The following is a 21,979-nucleotide window of genomic DNA, read 5'->3' on the forward strand; positions in this document are numbered from 1 at the left end:
TTTATCTCATCAACAGGCAAATCACAGTCACTTCTACATCTTAGACCCACAATCTCTCTGCCTGCTGCATTGACATTCTCAAAAGGGCACACGTTTTTTTGTCAGGTTAAGTCTCCATCACCCAGAGAAAACCCTCCTCCCTCTCTGCATCACACGGACGACAAGTTACACAACGCCAGATCCCCAGAGACAGAAACAGTCTCTGGTAAAGTCTGCGAGAGTGCCTTTGAGAGAGGACGGAAAGGAGGGATGAAGAAGAAGGAGGGGGTGGATGAAAAGAGAGGGAACCTGTGTGAGTTAATGGAGGTGTCTCACACAGGGGCTCGTCTGCGGCGACGGTGTCCTTTCGTCTGGCCCTAATGAAGGACTCCATGATTAATTCAACAGGGCAGGTGGACGCGCCGACTCACGGACATCATACCGCTCAAAGGAGGAGCTGGCTCCTTTCTCTCTCTCTCTCTCTCTCTCTCTCTCTCTCTCTCTGTTGTCCCTGTCTTCTTCTCCACCTCGCTCCCTCCCCCTCTTTCTCTCTCCTGCTCTCATTCCCTCACTCCCCCCTTCTCCCTCTCCCCGCTGTGCTCTCCGTCTCTCTAACAATGAGGGCATCATTCATCAATCATATTAAAGTGTGGCTGACAATGAATCTGTCCTAATTAGGACACCTAAATGTTACCTTGATGCCTGCTAGCCCCTCCCCCTCCCTTCCCCCCGGTCCCTTCTGACACTACCTGCGCAACATGGCCGCCTAATGAGTCACACTGAAAAGGCGCTGAAAAAACCCGAATGTGACATTTCCTACCTGAGAAAATACATGCAGACATGGCTGAAAATGGGCACCTACCTACTGTATTGTAGCTGCTGGTGGCGATGTGCGTGCATGTGTGTGTGTGTGTGTGTGTGTGTGTGTGTAAACATTTGCTTGTTTGTATTACTGCAGCATCAACAGTTTTATATGATGCTCATATGGCAGAAGCTGAACAAATGTTCCTAATTCCCCAAAGTCCCCTCAGGCTTGTATTTCCTATTACTCTCACATCTGTGAATGTGTGTGAACTGTGTGTGTGTCTGTTTAAATGTGTGTGTGTCTGTTTAAATGTGTGTATGAGCAACAGAACGTGTGTTTGGGTACGTTACAGTATGTGTGTGGAGGCTACTGTATTTGCAAAGGTGTGCGTGCCTGCGCGCGTGTGTGCGCGTGTGTAAGAGTGTATCTTGTGCGTATCCGTGTGTGTGAGTACAGGGCTTAGTGTGTGATGGGGCCCAGCAGGTCCCTCAGCCCTGTAATCTCATGGTGGCCTGGGCACCCCGGCTCCCTCCACCTCTCGTACTTACAGCTATTACCATTCATGCAGAGCCTCACACAACGCCACTGTGCCAAACACTGAAGCCTGCTAGAAAGCCAGTTATCTGCTAATTCAGTTAATGTATGGATCCCAGCTCAGACGTCAACAGTAAAACCCTCAATACAAACAGCCTTTTTTTTTTCCGACGCACCTAGCGAGCGAGGAGGCTTTCTCTCGAGTTGCGATTAAATTCTGCTATTACGGAATCACGGAAATGATTAAAAGCTATTTGCGGGAGATAATAGCAGGAAACAAATGAACATCTGTAGAATATTTGTAAGGGGGGAATGGGAGGGAGCCCTTGTTTTTTTCTTTCATTTCATTTGGTTTTGTTCCCTCGGTTCTACTGAAGCACGGCATCTTCATTATCTCCACATGGAGATGTCGGCGTATTATGAAAAATCACCCGCCTCTAGATAGCTAGCCCAGATGTGAGCACTTTTCAATTAGACTGGGGTTAACCAACCACGCAGAGAAGAGAGGAGAGGAGAGGAACAAGGGAACGGAGAGGAGAGGCACTCTCTAAGGTCTTCTCTCTTATCTTGGCGAAATGAATGCCATCAGAATCTTTGCGCCTTTGTTGGCTTTCGAGTTGGAGCGGCAACATCAAAGTTGGTGGCTTTCGAGTCGGAGCGGCAATCAGCTGAAATCCTGCCCCCGGAAGGAGTCCCGGCAAGTGAGGTGGAATGATACGCCCCTGTGCTCAGGGCTGCCGGGGTCGCGTGCCTCCCGCCTGTTTCTGCATCTACTTGAATGTGAGAGAGATTAATAAACAAATCCCGGGCGCGTAGTTAGCACTATTCACTCAATTACGAAACATGTCCTAGGGCGCAGCTCCAAGGGCTCAGAGGGCTCCGGGCTACGACTTATAATGGGTGGTAAACCCCAGCTGGTAAACAGGGGCCACAGCAGCACAGCAGCATCTGATGAGAGGAGTAGCGAGCTAATGTTTGCTCACACGAGATTCGTCTGCCTTTATAGATTTACATGTACAGCACATGTAACAGGTGTGATCCCAAAACAGACACTCCGGTGGGATTCAAACAGCGCAAACATACGTGACTGAGGCTCAGTTTGAAATCCAACTGCTATTGGAGGTTATCAAAAACAAGTGCACAACTACTGGGTGCATACACTCAGGATGGGACGAATCTACCATGACTCTGAGTGAGGGAGAAGCATCCATACCTTTGTCGATGATGATGCGGGGCACTTCCTTCTCAGCCGGGGAGTTACAGGTGATGCGGTTGCCCTCCACCAGGCCGTCCATCTCAGCCAGGTCCTCGAAGGTGCAGTTGACCCCCGCAGACAGCTCTGGGACGTTATGGGCCTCCAGGATCAGCTAGGGACAGGAGAGAGAGAGAGAGAGAGAGAGAGAGAGGTTTACATATGGTACACAGTAGAGTACAGTAGATTAGAGTTGTACAGCACAGCAGAGCACAGTGACAGACCAACAGAGGTATCTGGTGAAGGGGGGGGGGGGGGGGGTGTTGAGACAACAAGCAAAAAAGAGAGTAAAAAGAAAGAGAGAAAGAGGATGAAAGAAGGAAGGAGAGGAGTACAGACAGCTGAGGAAGAAGGAAAGTCCCCTGCAGACACAGAGCCACTTCACTGTCCATCACACATCTGTGTGACTCAATACCATACCGTAACTCAGTATGACGCAGCATAAGCATACGTGAGAGAGTAATGACCATCTGGGCTGTGACAGGGAGGGGCCACCGAACCTGAGGTTACATGTGAGCCGGCTCAGATCCATCCTGTCCAGACATCCAGAGGCCATCTATGCCTTGTCCCTTTACCCATCCATCACCACACTCTGACATTAATGTCTTTTAATATAGACATGAGGGGGAGGGAGGGAAGGAGGGAGGGGAGACGGGAAAAAAAGAGAGAGAAAGATAGAGAGAGAGAGAGAGAGAAAGAAAGAAAGAAAGAAAGAAAGAAAGAAAGAAGGAGAAAGAAAGAAAGAATAAGAAGAGGAGGAGGAGGATGGGATGGCTAAGCAAAGCAAATTGGTCTCTTGGTGTTTAAAGCCCGGAGGCTTCTCTCTTTATGGTTCTCATCTGGTGAGTGGCGGTGCCACTGCCCTCCTCCTCACCCTCCCCCTGGGCTCCCACAATGCCATGCGGTGAGCCCAGGCCGTATGGATTTCACATCCCTCGCCACAGTGCATGTGTGTCCTGACACTAGGGTCAGACTGAGGGAGAGAGAGAGAGGATGGAGGGAGAGAGGGAGGGAGGGAGAGAATAAGAAAGAGAGGGGAGGGAAGGAGTAAGAAAGAGAGAGAGGATGAAGTGAAAGGAGCCAGGCAATTAGATAGAGAGGGCAGACATCGTAGGGAAAGAGAGTGTAAGGAAGGCGGAGCTGAAAGACGAGGGGAGAGAAATGAAGAAAGGGACACTGAAGAATGAAGGTGAGAAAAGGGTGCAGACAGGCAGGCTGTGAAAGGAGGGAGGGAGGGAGGGAGGGAGGGAGGGAGGGAGGAAAGGGATTGTGGGAAACTAGGATGCGGATTCCTTTCTCTTTAAGAATGCTGTGTAAGCTCCTCTCGATCGCACAGTCCCCTGAACTCTAGAATGGAAGCAGTAGCAAAAGATTCCCCTTGAACAAATATGGAAGGAGAAGACAGAGGGGAGGGGGCAGGTGAAGAGGGGTCAAGACCAAAATATACATATTGATGGAAAAGCGGGGATGGGTGGCCCCGCCATCGATTCAGGCGTTGTCTGCGTTACACTTGTGATACGAGAGGCTGAGAGCTCCTTTACGGTGGAGAACGGCTGACCTGGACTGTTTTTATATTGCTATTTAATGAAAAGAAGATGGCGTAGTCGGCGGCGAGTGGTGGGCAGATACAGAGTTTCCTATTAAAGGGACGGGATGCACAGGCAGGGCCTTGCCTCTTTCACTCACTGCTTTAATTTATTTTTCCTTTTAAGGAGGAATGCGCTGGCCCAGAGTTTCTTCAATTACATTTGGAGCAGTCAAGGCCCAAGCCTGGTGCTGGGTTACATATGAATATGAAAACAACCCCCTGTCTGTGATGAGTGAATCCCATACACACACACACACACACACACACACACACACACACACACACACACACACACACACACACACACACACACACACACACACACACACACACACACACACACACACACACACGTACACACGTACACACGTTCAATGCTCACTTTTTTCTACACTGCATCACACAGTGATGATATGATGCGACAGACTGCATTGCGTTACCATGGTAAAATACCGGAGTATGCCAAGAGCCAATCAGACGGCTGGTGTAAATGCGGTTGCCTCCCACCACATGTTACTATGGCAGATACAGTAGAGGGGGAAAGTAAAGCTTGTTTTTTACTGTAACTGTCATCCTGCCTCTGGGAGCTGAGATCTGAGAAACCCAGTCATTGTGCTCCGGTTGCAATCACATCCACCTACTGTCACTGAGCTGTACGCAAAACACACGCCAAATTATCTCTGAGGGAGAGAGACACGGTGTGGGGGGAAATGGTGCGGGGGGAAATGGTGTGATGACAAGTAATTGGCATCAATGCTAATTCTAGAGTAATGTGAATAGCCTACTTCATCTGCGATGCTATTAGGGAGTGAATTAGTTGAGGATGTAGCAACAGTAGCTCGCCAAGGAAAACTATATAATAGAAATAAAAGGAATATTAAAGCAAAAAACAAATGCCTGTGCTTTTATGAGGAACTATGGTTTCAATAGCCAAATGTTCAGCAGTTTAAGAGGGCTCTGGAGAGGGCTTCAGCTTATCTTTTCAAACAAATATTTAATATCAGAAAGGTCAAGGAGCGGCCTGCCCGTCTGCCTGTCTGCCAACGCTTCCTGCAATCAATTGGATTTGAGATCTGTGGCATAGCCCTGGGTAATGCCTGTTCGCTGGGAAAAGGTTAAACGCTCAGAGCTCAAACCCAGGCTGAGCCAGAGTGCGCACACACACACACACACACACACACACACACACACTCCATGAATATCATTATGTGTACCTTTAAAATCAGCAATATAATTACACCTCCTGAGTCATTGAGTGTGCACACGGATGCCCTGACGATATTCATATGAACCTCTAATACCAATTTAACATTTATGCACTCGGCATTGGACATTAAAAGCAATTTATTAAAGAGTAATCTCCAATAAATGCAGAATAGGGCATAAATCTGACACCATAGATGGTTGGTTGGATCTTGTAAGTGTGTCGTGTGTGGCCTTATCCACTGTAGACTGGAATGTTCAGCAAGGCACAATAAACAGATTTGGTCTTCCAGAGTGAGAGGCATAAAAACAAGAAAAAAAAATGTTTTGTCAGAACACAGTATAACCCCCCCCAAAAAAACCAGTGAAAACTGAATCCTAGCAGAAGGCCCGGCTGTAGGCTGCCCACCGTAGCCAGTTGGCATGGTGATAATAAAGAGCACTCAGAGAGGGGTCCCCTCGCTGGTGTCCTGGTGAGTGTTTGTACAGTAATCTGATTGGCCGGCTGGCGGGGTGGTTTGGGATTACACGCGGATAAGGAGGGAGAGGCTACGGCCTGCTTTGATGGGTTTACTGACACGTCAGCACCAGAGAGAGAGAGAGAGGGAGAGAGAGAAGGAGAGAGAGAGAGAGAGAGAGAGAGGGAGAAAGAGAGAGAACGTTGTCACCCAGCTTTACACACAAAAAGGACCTCGGCTCAGCAGGACTCAGGGCTAAATCAGCTGGCTCCGAGCAGGAGGCACGGCCAGCACGGAGGGAGAGGTGTTTATAGCAGAACAACACAGCATCCCATAATAAACGTGATCAGACCAGCAGGTTGTCGAGGCTACAGTAACAACTTGTTGGCCAGTGAACCGCTGTTTCTCATCTCGGGTCCTTAGATGTCATTCCCTAGGGTTGCATATCCTTGTTCCAGCCCAGCACTAGTCCTGCACACTTGATTCACCTAGTCATCTGACCGCCAAGCCCTTGGTTAGTTGAATCTAGTGTGTTAGTGCTGGGCTGAGACAATGATGTGCTGGGCTGAAACAGGACTGGAGCTGGTAAGACTGGATGAAGACCGGGGGAGGCTCGTAGAGGTAGAAATCAGGCTCATTGTACAGTACGTGTAATGCATGGAATGGAATGAGGAACGGTATCAAACACACACAGTTTTGATACCATTCCTCATTCCGTTACATGCATTACAGTGAACCTGCCCTCTGATTTCTACCTCCCCCAGCCTCCCCTGATGGAGACAGAAGGCAGACATCGTACTGTATAGATAATTAGATATTGTATACTGAAGGTGCATGACGTAAGCCTATGGCGAACCATTCCCTTGATGGAAAGATCTGTAAGGTCCTTTGACATAGGAGTGGGTCATAATGAAGTTAGGGACATAGCCTTAACCACGTTAGTGCCAAATTACATCAATACCTTTAACTCTTGACATGGATCACTTACAAGGCTGGCCGTTTCCGGCCACTCTCCCATATGATGTAACACCAGACTATGGTATCCACAGTGACACAGTGTATGGTTACTGCCACGCCTGCACAGTCTATGGCCACTGTACCGCATCATGTTATCATGTTCTGAATGTACTGGAGACCAGGAAGTCGTGGTCATGTTTCAATGGCCGTGTTTTGGTCGCATAGTGCTAAGTGTGGAGCCGTGGACTGGCCATGCATTCTCAGCAGTGTGCTGGCTGTCGTGTTCCCGACTCACCGTAACGTTGAACTGGGACACTGAGATGTTGTTGGGGTGGACGCTGAGACGGACACACTGTTTGATGTCGGAGGCGAAGCGCCTGGGCTCGGCCGAGCGCTCGCACTTCTCCTTCCTGGTGCACCTGGAGGAAAACACAAAATCACAGGAGGACATTATTCACTTGTAACACCCCCACACACACGCACGCGCGCACACGCGCACGCACGCACGCACACGCGCACACACACACACACACACACACGCGCACACACACACACACACACACACACACTGTGTGTCCTTACAGCGCAACCTGACCAGGCCTCATTCATACCACCTGTGAGCACCTTGGGAGAAAAAATAAAAATAATCAAATCAAAATCAAGTTATCTTACTAGTGAGTTAGCTAGCTACACCTAGCTACACCTAGCTACACCTAGCTACACCTGAGAGGGATATACAGAGACATTCATCATATTTATCGCACAGTAGCCGTTCACTCGACACCCCTGGGCGCATTCTTTCGAAGGAGCGTTTAAAACAATGGCCGCTCTATTTGTGGAAGTAGAGCTGTTCCGTTGGGAGGAGGAGGGAGGACAGGCTCTGTCTTTGTGAGGGGGTTCTTAATGAGGGGCATTCATGGGCAGTGCCAAGTGCAGGTGGAAGGAGAGGGGAGGCAGGGAATTGATTCCCCCTCTCTTAATCTAAGGCCAGGTGGTCTCATACATTCCATTGCACTGTATTATGTCGTTTGGAAAGAAAACCTAATATCCCCCCCCCTCCCCCACCCCTTCTGCTTTTGTCCATGGAGAATTCACTGGCTTGGGTTTCAAAACGATAGGGGCTGCTGGCTTACTTTCCCAAAGGCAATAGGCCATTAGTAAGATCTACATTGCTGCAGTATTATACCAGGTATGGGAAAAACTCCAATTCCTGTGAGCCAGTCATACAGATACTCACAGAGAGTTCATGGGAAACCTTGCCAAGCCTGGATATCTGTGTAAAATACAACATACAGAATGTTCCAGAGTGATTTAATTGAGTCGTGGTATAGTGGATGAGGTGATTTCCTCCCCCCCCCCATACAATATAATGTGCTTTGAGCACCTGGAAAAGCACTGTGATAAATCCCCTCTCCCCCAATATAGCTCATCAACCATGTGAGTCTGTCAAACCGTCCACCACCAGACACCAGTGTATCCTCCATTATGCTCCTGGGCTCCATCCCATCCCATCCCACTCCACTCCCAGCCCTTTCTTCATCCAATCCCCCCTTCTAAATTTATTCTGCTTAATCCTCATGGATTCAAACAAAAACTTCCACTGCAATTAAACAGCAAATCCGTCGAGACCAAAGTCCTCGGGAGAGAATGAATGAAAGGACTGGTTCTGGAGGCGGGTGACGGTTGAGATACAGTAATACCTTATGCAGTTAGGAGCTTTTCATCCAAAAGTAGGGAGGGAGAGAGAGAGAGAGAGAGAGAGAGAGAGAGACGCGTGTGTATTGTGAAGTTAAGCAGCCTAGCGTGGAAAAAAGAACTTGACAGACATAATGGAGGGAGGAATAATCTGCTCGGGACTAGACTGGGGGAGAGAAGAGATTTAGGAAAGGCAACAATCATCGGCTTTCTTTCTGGGCTTCCCACCGCTAAGCAGGTCTGAGACACTTTTAATCACAGAGCCTCCCTTTGTGTGTTTCATCAGTCCGCCTGGTCCTCCATTCTACTGCTGATTTAATAAGCCCCTATGTACACAAAACCCAAGGTATATACCCCACAGACACATACGCACATGCGCACACGCACACACACATTGCGTATGCTAAGGAAGGGGGGAGTTGGCTACTGGGCAGTCTCTCAACAGGATGGTGTGTGTGTGTGTGTGTGTGTGTGTGTGTGTGTGTGTGTGTGTGTGTGTGTGTGTGTGTGTGTGTGTGTGAAACAGAAGTGATTAATGCGATCATGCAGAGCGCTGTAGGGGGAGACCAATTCTGTTGTCTGGTCTCAGAGGCTTTTGGAGGGAGAGCTACTTCATGTTGCTCACCTGTCAGAAAACCCTTAATAAAACATCACACTCGTGTCAAAGCTAACAACTTCCTCTCTTTCACCACGCTCCCCTTCTCCAAGTGGTTCAGCCCAAGATCTGAATACAGTGTGAAATCACTGTGAAAACACAGGGTTGTATTGCGGTTCGACCGCACAGGGCCCTTTGGCGGTCTGCAATCACGGTCAACAGGGGGCTTCTCAAGGTTGCCATTTTCGAAGTTGAAAGTGCCAGTGTTGTGCGACCCTGACATGGATCCCTTCAGCACTTGTGCCGGGAAGTGCGGTTTGATTTAATAGGGGCTGCTTTTAGGCGTCATAAACAAGGACTGTCGTAATGCCCCCGAGTGCAATATATGGCCATGTTTATGACATCATCTTTGTGGGACATGGGGCTTGTAAATGACAGGGGCCAGAGAGATAGAGAGACAGATAGAGATAGTGACAGAGACAGAGATGACACTGGAGGACTTTGATGTTTTACGCTGACATGTTCATAACTCTGGCTTAGCACACGGGAAAACATCTATCCGTGTGTCTGTGTGTGTGTGTGTGTGTGTGTGTGTGTGTGTGTGTGTGTGTGTGAGAAAGAGAGAGAGGGATAATGTTGATATTTTCAGTACATTTGTACAGCATACATAATTGAGTGTGTCTTTAAGTGTGTATTTGTTGTATGTTCAGGAATAATAATGGCCAGATTAAGAGTTTGATAAATAGCCAATATCAGTTGATGAGTGATCCTATCAGGGCTGCTGTCAGGTTTCCCTAAGCGGCAGACTTAATACATTATCATTAGCAAAGTAAATCATTCGCATTAAAAGATGGAGGGCCAATTTGTTTTCCTCGTTATGCAAATGGGGTGTGAACACAGACGAATGTGTTATTTTGATGAATAATCAACACGCTCCAATCACATCAAAGGGATCAATCACAGTTGGAGTGGTCCCAAACTGCTTCTAAAGTCAGGTGGTTTGAATATCAATATCACTTCTACAAACAAGTGGTATTGCACACAGGAGAGGCCTAACAGCTTTATAGACTCCCCAGCCGGCTACTATGTTCATTTGGCTGAGCACTGTCACTCCTAGTGGAAACCCCTGCTCCTCTCCTCGACACACTGGCCCATATTTACTTCACAGAGAGACATCACAGAGAAACCTCATTTGCATCATCAAAAAGAATCAAATCTAGCTAATTCAAATGTGTGTGAAATAAAAAAAACCCAGTCTGGTGTGAGTGATCTCTGTCTGTGCTCTCATTCCACAAGACAGAAAACAACATCATTACCAACGACAAGGGTCAGGGGTCAGAGCTATGTATGCATCATAATGTCTAGGTACGGCTTTTAACTTCCTCCTCATGGTAGCTACATGTCAAAAGGCAAAACTAGTCGAGCAGGATCAAAGAGCTAGGGGAGCTCTAATGATCGCCCTTCAGATCTGAACTCACTCTGTCTCTGTGGCTCCGTCAAAGACTGTCGACCATTATGTGTTGCTCGTGGTTGTATGTATGGAGACTGATGTGTAGTTGTCTGTGACGTACTTTAGGAGGATATTGGCTCCAGTCCATAGCTGGGTGTGAGTCTGACGGTATTGACAGCTCTGACCCCTCTCTGTCTTTCTCTCTCTGCCTTTCTCTCTCCCACTCCCTGTTCTATCAACCCCCCCCCCCGCCCCCCCTCTCTTCTTCTTTCTTTCTCTCTCTGCGCCAGTGCCCCCGCGTTGGCAGCCGTTCAGACGTGGCCAGTGAGCTAGCGGAGAGCTAGCGGAGAGCTCTAATCAGAGGTTAGTGGGGGATAACAGCACCAATATGCTCCATATGAGGGAAGCAGATTGCAGGGCTACACACTGTCCACACTCCTCTCTCTCTCTCTCTCTCTCTCTGTCTCCTCTGTACTGTATCCTCTGTACTGTATGTACCTTTCTATAGGAGAAAAAGAAGACGTTGATTTATATCAAGCTATATCATCACACAAGTCCAACTGGGCCAGGGTTACCTACGGCCATACGTGACAATGTAATGAAGCACAGCAATGCCAGCCATTGTGATGTCCTATTACCGTTCATATTGATTTGATTTGAAAGCTGTGAATGGTTGATACTCAAGAAGAGATAACCTAACTTGAAAATCAATTTCATTGTTCACTGTTTACAGAATGTGCTTACAGAACACACACTCATAAATCAAAGAGCAAGCAATCAAAGAAAATGGGATATCCTTCCACAGCCAATTAAACATCAAACATGTATTTGAATGTGAGTGAACAGCAGCAGTACTGAGCTATTGGACTATTGGATGCTGGTGACATACTATGTTTGGGAGAATGCAGTGTAAGGACGAAATTGGTGGTGAATGGGAACTATAATCTCCACTCTTGTTTCCTACGGCCTTTGATAACGTGACAATTAGGAGATGACAGAATGATTTGAGCACCAGTCATCACCTGCAGCAGGCCTATACTGTTCTGGACCAACTAGCTGTAATGCTACTGCAGGTAAATGTGAAGAACATCACTTACAGTTACAGCCAATAGGTACAGTATCATATACCGGTGCCATCATCTCATCTCAGCCACTTTGAGTCCACTGAATACTTTTCTCTTCAGGAGACGGTCACATGTCATGAGCACATTAGAATGACTCATATCAGACGTAGAACAGGGAGTGAAGCAAACCTGTGAAGTGTGGTCTATCGTACACTCTATGAAATGGTGCAGTGATGCCCAGAGCACTAGAGATGGGATATACAGTGCCTTCGGAAAGTATTCAGACCCCTTCACTTTTTCCACATTTTGTTGTGTTATTGACTCAATTTAGAATGGATTAAATTAAAATAATTTGCCATCAATCCACACACAATACCCCAGAATGACAAAGCGAAAACACGTTTTTTGAAATTTCAGCAAATTTATTCAAATTGATATACAGAAATACCTCACGTACATAAGTATTCAGACCCTTTGCTATGACACTCCAAAATTACAAAAACTATTATCCTTGCATTAAGATGGACTCAATTCAACTTATTGAGTGATTTGTTGATGACATTTTTGCATTTTAGCTCATTTGTTGTGTCATAGCAAAGGGTCTGAGTACTTACGTACATGAGGTATTTCTGTATTTCAATTTGAATAAATTTACTGAAATTTCTAAAAACCTGTTTTCACTTTGTCATTCTGGGGTATTGTGTGTGGATTGATGGCAAAATTATTTTAATTGAATCCATTTTAAATTGAGTCTATAATACAACAAAATGTGGAAAAAGTGAAGGGGTCTGAATACTTTCTGAAGGCACTGTATTTCAGATAGGGATCATCCTGGGTGCATATGGCAGGTCCTGTGGGGTTGGGTGCAGAGGAGAGGGGAGCGCTGGCCAGTGTGCAGATGTAGTGGGCCGTGTGAGACTTTAGATGTAATGCATATTTAATGGAGGGAGGCAGAAAAGGTCAAGTGGGGTGGGAAATGAAAGCCATTAACTTTGCAGAGGCCAGCTGACACACCGCCGTCAGGGAGGGCGTCTCTCTCACACACACACGCACGCACGCACGCACGCACACACACACGCGCTTTTCAAAATATCAGTCCAAGGAAGTAGAGAGCAACAGTTACCATGGTTATTCTTTACTGAGTAAAGTGATCTTAGTTCATACAGTACACCTTGGCTTCATGTGTGCCTGGAAGTCATACCGGAGGCAAATCATCACTCATCCATAACACAACTGTTTACAGTATGATGGTCACAAAATTCATGATAGACTGCATACTATAGCAATATTAGCAATTCTAATATATGTACAGAAATACAGTATAGTACATGGTAATTTAGGTGAGCGTACAGGCCATAACACAAAACAGTAGTGGGTGGAAAAACCAGATGATACATTCACATTCAGACTGTTTCCCCTGGCTAGACCTCTCTACCTCCCCTCTGGCCAGAGGCCCTAGACCATCATTAAGACCCCACTACAGAGCAGGAGTCAGACTCATCATGGAGTGCCGGTGTGTGTGTGTGTGTGTGTCATTACCCGGCCCAGTGGCCATGACCCCATTACCCCCTGGTGTAGAGGCAGCCCCCCGTGTCTGAGCTGCCCTGAGGTCGAGACCTCCACACATCCCCTGAGCACCGGCTGAGGCGGAAAATTAGGGAGACTACTGCGCTTGCAGAGGGAATAGGGCTGCACAGGTGCACAGAGCAATGAGATATGATCCTTGGTGTCTGTATGTGTGTGTGTATGTGTGTGTGTGTGTGTGTGTTTGTGTTTGTGTGTGTGTGTGTGTGTGTTTATGTGTGTGTGTTTATGTGTATGTGCGTGTGCATGCGCGTGAGCTCAGAGGTCAAATCCATTACAGTTATCAAAGTAAACAACAATTTACTTAATAGGTTGCAGTTGGAAGTCTAAATAAACCCCCAAGATTCCACAATTGAGGTTCTTCCAAACGCTGCTCTAGCTGGTTAAGGCTCTGGCATGAGGGAGCCTGCTGTCATAGAGCAGAGAAATAGTCCTGGTGATGGACTGTCTGTGCTGAGTCAAAGCAGCGTGATGTCAGACAGAGTGTTACTGAGACGAGTCACCAGCTCCTGCCTTCCCTGCATTCCCGCCAGAATCCATTCAGACCCCAAACTGACACACACACACAGCTGGGAATAGGCATCAACCTGCCTATTCCCACACGCGCGCATGCGTGCGCGCACACACACACACACACACACACACACACACACACACACACACACACACAGACACACACAAACAAACACACACGTCAGAGAGGCGGCGATCGGCACATCGATCTCTCTCCTGGTAAACAGACGCCAGCCGCCGCCACCTCTCCCCACCCACCAGACTCATCCGCCTCATACTCGCATGCAATTTCAGCACCTGTCAGAACCATCGCCGCCGACTTCCTTCATCTGAGGCCCGCCCCCCTCGGGGGTCTATCTGGCCTAGCGGTGGCCTTATTAGACGTTTTATCTGGCGTCGCCGACATGGCATGGTCCTGTAGATCCCATCAGGCTGTGCAGGTATATTAAACAGGTTTATCTGTCTCCTCCTTGTCGTGTGACGTTTGTGGAACGCTTTGAGGATCGGAGTTACTGGTGCAAATAGAATATCTTTCATTCTCTCCTAATCTCTGTTTTAACTTTTCTGCCGCGAGCCCAGTTGTGATGTCTGTTGATGCTGGGGGTGTGTTTCTGTGTGTAGAGGTGGGGATAGATACGGTCTCTGGTTTGGGTGGGGGTGTAGGGGTTAATAGAGTTTGCTCAGAAGGGTGCAGACAGGACCACCTCGGAGTGTGATACACAACTTCAGTGTGTTTCTGTCCACAGATACAATCATGACTACAAGAAAAAAAAAACAGCTATCTGTTGGACCTTGCCACAACTTTCAGGGACCACGGAGCAACTTTTGAGAACAGAGGAACCAGTCACGACCTTTCAACTTTAACCTGAGATGCCCTGACCCTAGAGACTACAGGCAGCAACAGTCTCTCATCACTGACAACGCTGTAACAACACAATGAGAAAGATGAACATCACAGACAACATTGGAATCACTCCAAGTTCCTCTTCTATCAACATCCCATCTCCTGTATCACATTACCGCAGCAACAACAAAAGCCCCCCCAATCAAATGCAAAATAAAATGTAAAAAAAAAACAAGCAAAAAAGACACCTCAAAAGAAAACAAAAGTGTGTCATCATGCAACAGCTCACCACCAAACCTGCGCTACAATCTAGCAGCAGGCTACGTCAACACGCACCGCCACACAAAGTCATCACATATAGTGACAAAGAGCAACGTAATGCAAGACGGAGGTGGGAGGTAAGCTGAACAACTCCCATTTTGGATTAATAAATTGGACTGACCAAATACTGTATGTTCTTGATTCTTTTTTTCAATGTATAGCATTGCAATTCATTATATTGACGTGAGAGTTGGTCGGTTACATTTTCAACCATGTCTTGTTAGCTTCTGATTTAATTATAATAATTTTTTTGTCATGCATGCACAACAATGCACACACAACTGCTGATGAGGCAAGCGGCTTAGCCTGTGTAAGAAAATCTAAATGACAACGGCAGTCACGCCAAGATTAATGGCCGAACGTCAACAGAGATTACATGCTTGTTACCACGGCATTATGTTACATGGTTATTACACGGTTATTACACGAGTCCTGTTGTAGTTGGGCTGTTGGAAGCTGAGCTGGGTTGGCATCTGAGTAAGCACCTTTTCCTGGAACTACTCTTACGGCCTCATTACTCAATACACGAGTGTGTGTGTCTGTGTGTGTGTGTGTGTGTGTGTGTGTGTGTGTGTGTGTGTTAGCCAGAGTGCCTTGTGAAGTAGAATTGATGTCCTCCACCTGGCCATCTCTCAGCAACACTCTCAGTAAATGTATGTAACCTCTGACTCTCTCTCTCTCTCTTCAACTCCATCTCTCTTTTTCTCCGGTTTTCTTCCCATTCAGTTTCTCTCTGCCTGGAATAGTTCACCATATATATATATCTCTCTTTCTCTGACCCTATGTTTCTCTCTCCTCCCCTTCCCAACTCCTCCCTCTTTCACCACCCTTCCTCTCCTCTCTCCCTCGCTCCCTCTCTCTGAAGTGTCAATTCCTGTGTCTAGTTCATGCTCTGCCAGGCAGAGGCAGGCCACCTCTTTGTGGTAGTGCTGGTGGTGGTGGTGTGTGTGTGTGTGTGTGTGTGTGTGTGTGTGTGTGTGTGTGTGTGTGTGTGTGTGTGTGTGTGTGCACGCCAGAGAGTGAACGTGTGTGTGGCTGGGTGACAGTGCTCTGACAGTGAGCGATGGCCTGAGCCGTGTAGCTGTGGGCCCCATCCCCCAGTTGTCACGGTGACAGTTCAGAGAGAACCTGCAGGCGCCGTGGCGTTCTGTCCTGACGGCCCCGTCACTTCTGGGCCTTGTTCCTTTCCCTCAGCCTCCGTACACCCAAGGAGGAGGAGGAGGGGGGGGGGGGACCAGTCCATACCCAGGGGAGGGCCACTCTCCACTGGACACAGACACTGCCACGCGTGCCCTGAGTGCAAAGAGCTCCACGGGCAGGCACAGTCTCAACAAAGTTCAACTCAGGAGTTGGTTCAAACACAAACTATAGAAGCCAAGGTAGCTAACTATCTCAATATTCCAAATCACAACATTATTGTTATAATCCAACCATCTTTGAAGTGACAATAATCATTTAAATCAGCAGTTCTATATGATAATAGTGAAACAATATGTTCCAGCAATAACCCTGAACGATCTGACACTGAGGTCGTCTCTGTTTAGCTTAGCTCTGAGAGTTAACTGCAGGGAAAATAGACTCAAAAATACTGATAGTGGGGTGCTAGCTGGCTTGGCGCAAGAGCCCAGTGTTGTGTCTCTCACCCTGCAGGGGGAAGAGCTTTTTGACAAAGAAAACAATGCTTTCCCTGGCAAACAATATGCATCAAAGCACTCTGGCGCTAGCCTGCGCTAACTCCGGTGGGAGGTTAACAGACGCGGCAGCAGCCAAACACAATGGGGGCTGCATGCTAATCTGTGTAGCACGGCTCAATTAGCATTAGCATGGTGGCGCTCTAATGAGAGGACAAGGGTAATGGATGACTATGAACACGGCTACTGTATCCAGAGGTGCAGAATTAATAAGAGGAGAGACAGAGAGAGAGAGAGGGAGAAAGAAGGAGAGAGATAGAGAGATAGAGAGAGAGATAGAGAGAGAGAAAGAGAGCTTAGTGCAGGCCTGCCAATTAGCTTTACCCCCGGAAAAGGTTGTCAGTTTGACAGCCTACAGCATGCGTTTGGAATACACAGTTTTGGAATAGATTTCCCTCCTCTCCTGCTTTGTATTTTCAACATGGATCTCCAAAGTTTCCATGTCAGCCATTTTGTGTTCATTTCTAATCAAAGCACTAGCCTTGGCGATAACATGCCATCCCTAGAGTTGTTTCACATCCAAGTTCAAATGGAAAGGAAAAACTCCTGGCCCTAGTTGTTTGCCCTATCCACAACACAAACAACTACCATGTCAATTAAGGTGACAGTGACCCAGCCCTTAGCCATATCCATTCCTTAACGTCCAACCCAGAAGCTTTAACAAGTGGCTACTCCACAGTCACCAGATCTCAATCCAATAGAGCCCCTTTGGGATGTGGTGGAATGGGAGATTCGCATCATGGATGTGCAGCCGACACATCTGCAGCAATGATGCTATCATGTCAATATGGACCAAAATCTCTGAGGAATGTTTCCAGCACCTTGTTGAATCTATGCCACAAAGAATTAAGGCAGTCCAACCCGGTACTAGCAAGGTGTACCTAATAAAGTGTATATGACAACTCTGCCAGTGCTGGGTGGCTTCTAGTCATAATTACTGTCTGCAGCACATTTCCCAGATGTGGGGATCAATGTTTATGTGTGTTTGTGGAAGAAGACGGGGAGGAGTGAAGAGGAGGAGAGCAGGGTTTATGAGCGCCAGAAGACAGATTAGCCTCTAAACACACAACAGGCAATTAACACTCGGCCCCAGTCTCCCACGCAACACACACACACGCCCTGCCTGAGCTGGGGACAGAACTGTCCTTCACCAAAGTGATTGTAGTGAGAACTAATAGAGCAATGGGGGGGGGGGGGGGGGGGGGGGGGGGGGGAGAGAAAGAGAAGAAGAGAGAGGAGAGGCTCTATGAAATAAGGGAATTTAAAAAACTTAAGTTTTTAGCCCAGGAGTATTGAACGAGACATTCCACATGAATTATGACTTTCGAGAAGACCAGATACAGATATCCCAACATGAGCTAAATTTGGACCAAATTGACAAATCTCAATATTAGAGATTCCTGACAACCGCATGTCCAATGAGGAGACGGGCCTCCATTTTGACAATGTTATTTTTCAAAATATGATTTACAATCAGTCTTGTTGTCACGCATGATGTGCAGGCTGACAGCCTAGTTACGCGTGTACAAATGACACCTGACAGAGATGCACAGCGAGAAACCACTAACATATTTACAACACGTCTGGAACATTCTCACAACATTGCATTGACAAACCCCTGCTTCCCTGCGGAGAGCTGTTGTCTGCCTGTCATATTGACTACAGATGAGGAGAGATTGGGAGATATATGAATACACAGTATGCTGTTTAAATGGTTTGTCCATGTCTCCAAATACTGTTTTGAATGAATATGACAGTGTACTAAATGTCTATGACCAACTAAAAGGCCCATGGGGGTACTCTACCTTCCATAAGGACCGTGTGTGTGTGTGTGCGTGCGTGTGTGTGTGTGTGTGTGTCTGTCTGTGTGTGTGTGTCTGTCTGTGTGTGTGTGTCTGTCTGTGTGTGTGTGTGTGTGTGTGTGTGTGCATATGCTTGCGTGTGTTAGCAGTGGGGAAAGGATGTAAGAGTGACGATAGGGTTGAAAGCACTGCCTTGCACCTGCATAGGAGTCTGAGTGAGACGTGAATTAGCATAAGTCCCACATCACCACCACAGAGAGAGCAGGGATGTGATAGGCTGAGACAGCTTGATTGACAGGTGAGGCTTAGCGTTGACTGGTAGAGTGGCAAACTCTCTGAGGGAATGCGGTCTTTGTCAATGTTATTCTAGTGGCTTTGAATTATGCATGGAGGGAAAGCCACTCATACACGCACGCACGTACGCACGCACGCACGCACGCACGCACGCACGCACGCACAAAAGTGGGGAACAAACCATTTTCCTGTTAAGAACAATTGAATAGATAGGGTGAAGTTTTGAAAGGACAATCACACAAGCACACACACATGCACACACACACACACACACACACACACACACACACACACACACACACACACACACACACACACACACACACACACACACACACACACACACACACACACACACCACCCCCTCCTGTTGACGTCCTTCCCTGCGTTATTGATCGGAAGCTCTCCTCTTCCTCTATTCCCAGACTAACAGCTCCTCTTAGAGATCTATAAAGTAAATAAAAGCGCTGACCGAGGGGAGGGGGGGAGGGAGGGGAGGCAGGGGAGGGAGAGGGGGAGTGGGCTAGCTAGCAACCATGCCCTTGTGCACACTCCCGAACTGGAGGAGGTTATGTCAAGGTTGATTGGGAAGAACAAACTATCTGAGAACAGTTTAGAAGTGGCAGTTGGCCTTGTAAAGCTTCCCTGGCCGAGTTGTTTGTTCTTTGGCTTTTTTGTATTAAAGATGGCCGTTCTGAGACTCTTTGGCTTTCAGACAGTGACAGTGTTTGATTCTGGGGGCACCTACAGAAGTATTTGGAAAGGGGAACATTTCATTTCGACATTTGTCGAAAACACACCACAAACATTTTTTCACTTGCCCGACAAGGCCAAACACCTCATTAGATTGGAGATGAAATGAACAAAAGTTTGCCATTCAACTACCATTCAACTCCCCCCCCCCCCCCCCCCACCCTCTCTCTCTCTCTATTTCTACCTTTCATCCCCTCTTTCTCTAACTCCTCTCTCTCCCTCCTACTCGGTCTCTCTCCCTAGATCTTTCTCCTGTTCTCTCCCCACCCCCCCACCCCCCCGCCCCCTCTCTCTCTCTATCTAAAGATGACGTCCCACAACTTCAGAACCCACAGTCTAACTTGACTGACTCACTCTTTGATCTACACTGGGTCCCCTTGCCTTGAACGCTAACAGCAGCCGCTCAATTAGCCTGGTCTGTTGTAGTGAAGAGCGCAAAAGGGGTGAGAGGAGTTGGAATGAGAAATGAAGACGTATTTTCTCCTCTCACCATCAATGGGGCAGCTCCTCCCACACGTCTCAGTCGTCACGACAGAGGAGCATTTAAAGTGGTATTGTCCTGGTCTTGGCTTTGGCTTGACTGTCTTTGATGTGTGTGTGTGTGTGTGTGTGTGTGTGTGTGTGTGCGCGCGTGCGTGTACGTGTCTCTGTGTGTGTGTCAGCCTCAACAGTAGTTTCCAGCTACGGTGATTGAGTCTCTAATCAGAAGGTCAGAGACTGGTCGTGTCAAGAGACTAAGGGGGGAGTTAATGCATTGTTAATTCAGTGTCACAGTATCCCCCACCCCCTCCCCTTCCTAATCAACTGCAGACTCGCTCCAACGGAGACCATCCCCCCCACCCCCCCTTTCTTTCTCTCTCCTCTCTTTCTATCTCTCTTCCATTCTTTCCTGGGCTGATTCCCATTGTGTGTAGCAGTGTTTGTTCTTGTGTCCCTGGAGGCCTGGGGAGCTATCCCTCCACATCACTAGGACCTGTTCTATCACTAGCCTGGATTAGACTATTCATGCTCCACTAGCAATGGTATTGACCTCACTTGACTCACACATAAAGAGATGAGGGAGAGAGAGACGTTTGGGGGGGGGGGGGGGGGGGGGTTGGGGGGACAAAAGGGACTGATAGAGACAAGAGGGGAAGTCTCACACACACACAGAAACACACACGCACACACACACATACACACACACACACACACACACACACACACACACACACACACACACACACACACACACACACAAGCAGGCTGGGGATACGTTGGATTAACCTGGGGGACCCTCAGGGGATTGCAGATGCTATCTGTGTTCTCGCTTCGCAGCGGCCTTGTGTGTGTGTGTGTGTATGTTTGTGTGTGTGTGTGTGTGTCTGTGCGTGCGTGTGCGGACAGAGAGCGACAGCTGAGTGGCTTATGATTACTCTCTGGAGAGCTGACAACTGACCCGTAACAAAAACACAAATGACATGTTTATGCAGTGAATGAATGTGTTTGCGTCTGCGGAGTTAAAGCGGCTACTGATATCAATTGACTTTTAACCAGCAGGTGCTGAGAGGTGCCAAGGAAAAGCAGCACTTTTACTTTCGAGGTTTTCTTTTTCAGAAATCTCTTGAAATGCTTTTGCACCTGCGGAGCCCAAATGAGATAATTACCTGTGATTGAATGGGTAAAGTTAAAGGTAATTTCCCTGTACTGCAGTGGGCAGATTTGAGGGACAGGGGGGAGGAGGCACGGGTGGTGTGTGTGTGACAGGCAGCTGGTCACTGTGAAGGGTGTTTCCTGAGAGAAGATATGTTGCAGAAGGATTCATACAACTGTTTTCACACCAGCTGAGGGTTGTTGCACACACACACAGACACACAGACACAGACACAGACACACACAGACACAGACACAGACACACACAGACACAGACAGACACACACACAGACACACAGACACACACACACACACACACACACACACACACACACACCCTAAATCATCACTATAGTGTTTGGACAAAGCTGCCCATTTTTTGGGTTTTAACCAAAGGGAACAGATGGGAGGGAGTAGGTGTGTGTGTGTGTGTGTGTGTGTGTGTGTGTGTGTGTGTACCCCCACCCCTTTTTTTTATGAAAGGCATGTGGGTATGACTTTGTTGAGGACAGAGTTGTTCTGTCTGTGTAAAATGCTCTCTCTGTTCTCCAACAGAGTTTGAACTAGATGTAGCATTCTCATGATATTTTGTGCTAGCATTACAGCAGGGCCTTTTAAGTCATCAATACCACATTGATGACCAGTTTCACACACTGCTGGTCAATACAGTTAGTTCAGAATTCATCTGATCATTCCAGATGAATCCAAAGTGGATGTCTCAATGTCCCGGGGGACTTGAGTTCAGGTCAGACATGGATCGCATCAGTACGGTTTGAAGTTAACCAAACCTATTGGCAGTCTGTATGCCAAGTATGATGGCACCTCGTTGGAGATGCCTGGCACGTCTAACCAAAGACTTTTCCCGGGTTTTTATTGGCATCTTTTAATGTGTGAATCCTCACCGCGCGGCCGGGCGCTCGAGGTGAACGATCGGAGCTCTGACAGCCCTATATATCTCTTGTTCC

At 47.6% G+C, this 21,979-nt stretch overlaps 1 protein-coding gene across 1 annotated transcript in view; it reads right to left on the reverse strand.

Annotated features, from left to right (window-relative positions):
- The window catches only part of plxna4 (plexin A4), a gene marked incomplete at its 5' end in the record, with an annotated part of 203,377 nt that overhangs the window by 61,719 nt on the left and 119,679 nt on the right, over positions 1 to 21,979 (reverse strand). The window contains 2 exons of the mRNA XM_083691882.1: positions 2,532 to 2,685; positions 7,072 to 7,195. Of these exons, the coding sequence (XP_083548008.1) occupies positions 2,532 to 2,685; positions 7,072 to 7,195 (278 nt within the window). The remainder of the gene's footprint in view (positions 1 to 2,531; positions 2,686 to 7,071; positions 7,196 to 21,979) is intronic.

The sequence above is a fragment of the Argentina silus genome (assembly GCF_951799395.1).
Source record: "Argentina silus genome assembly, chromosome: 20".
Taxonomy (NCBI): Eukaryota; Metazoa; Chordata; class Actinopteri; order Argentiniformes; family Argentinidae; genus Argentina; species Argentina silus.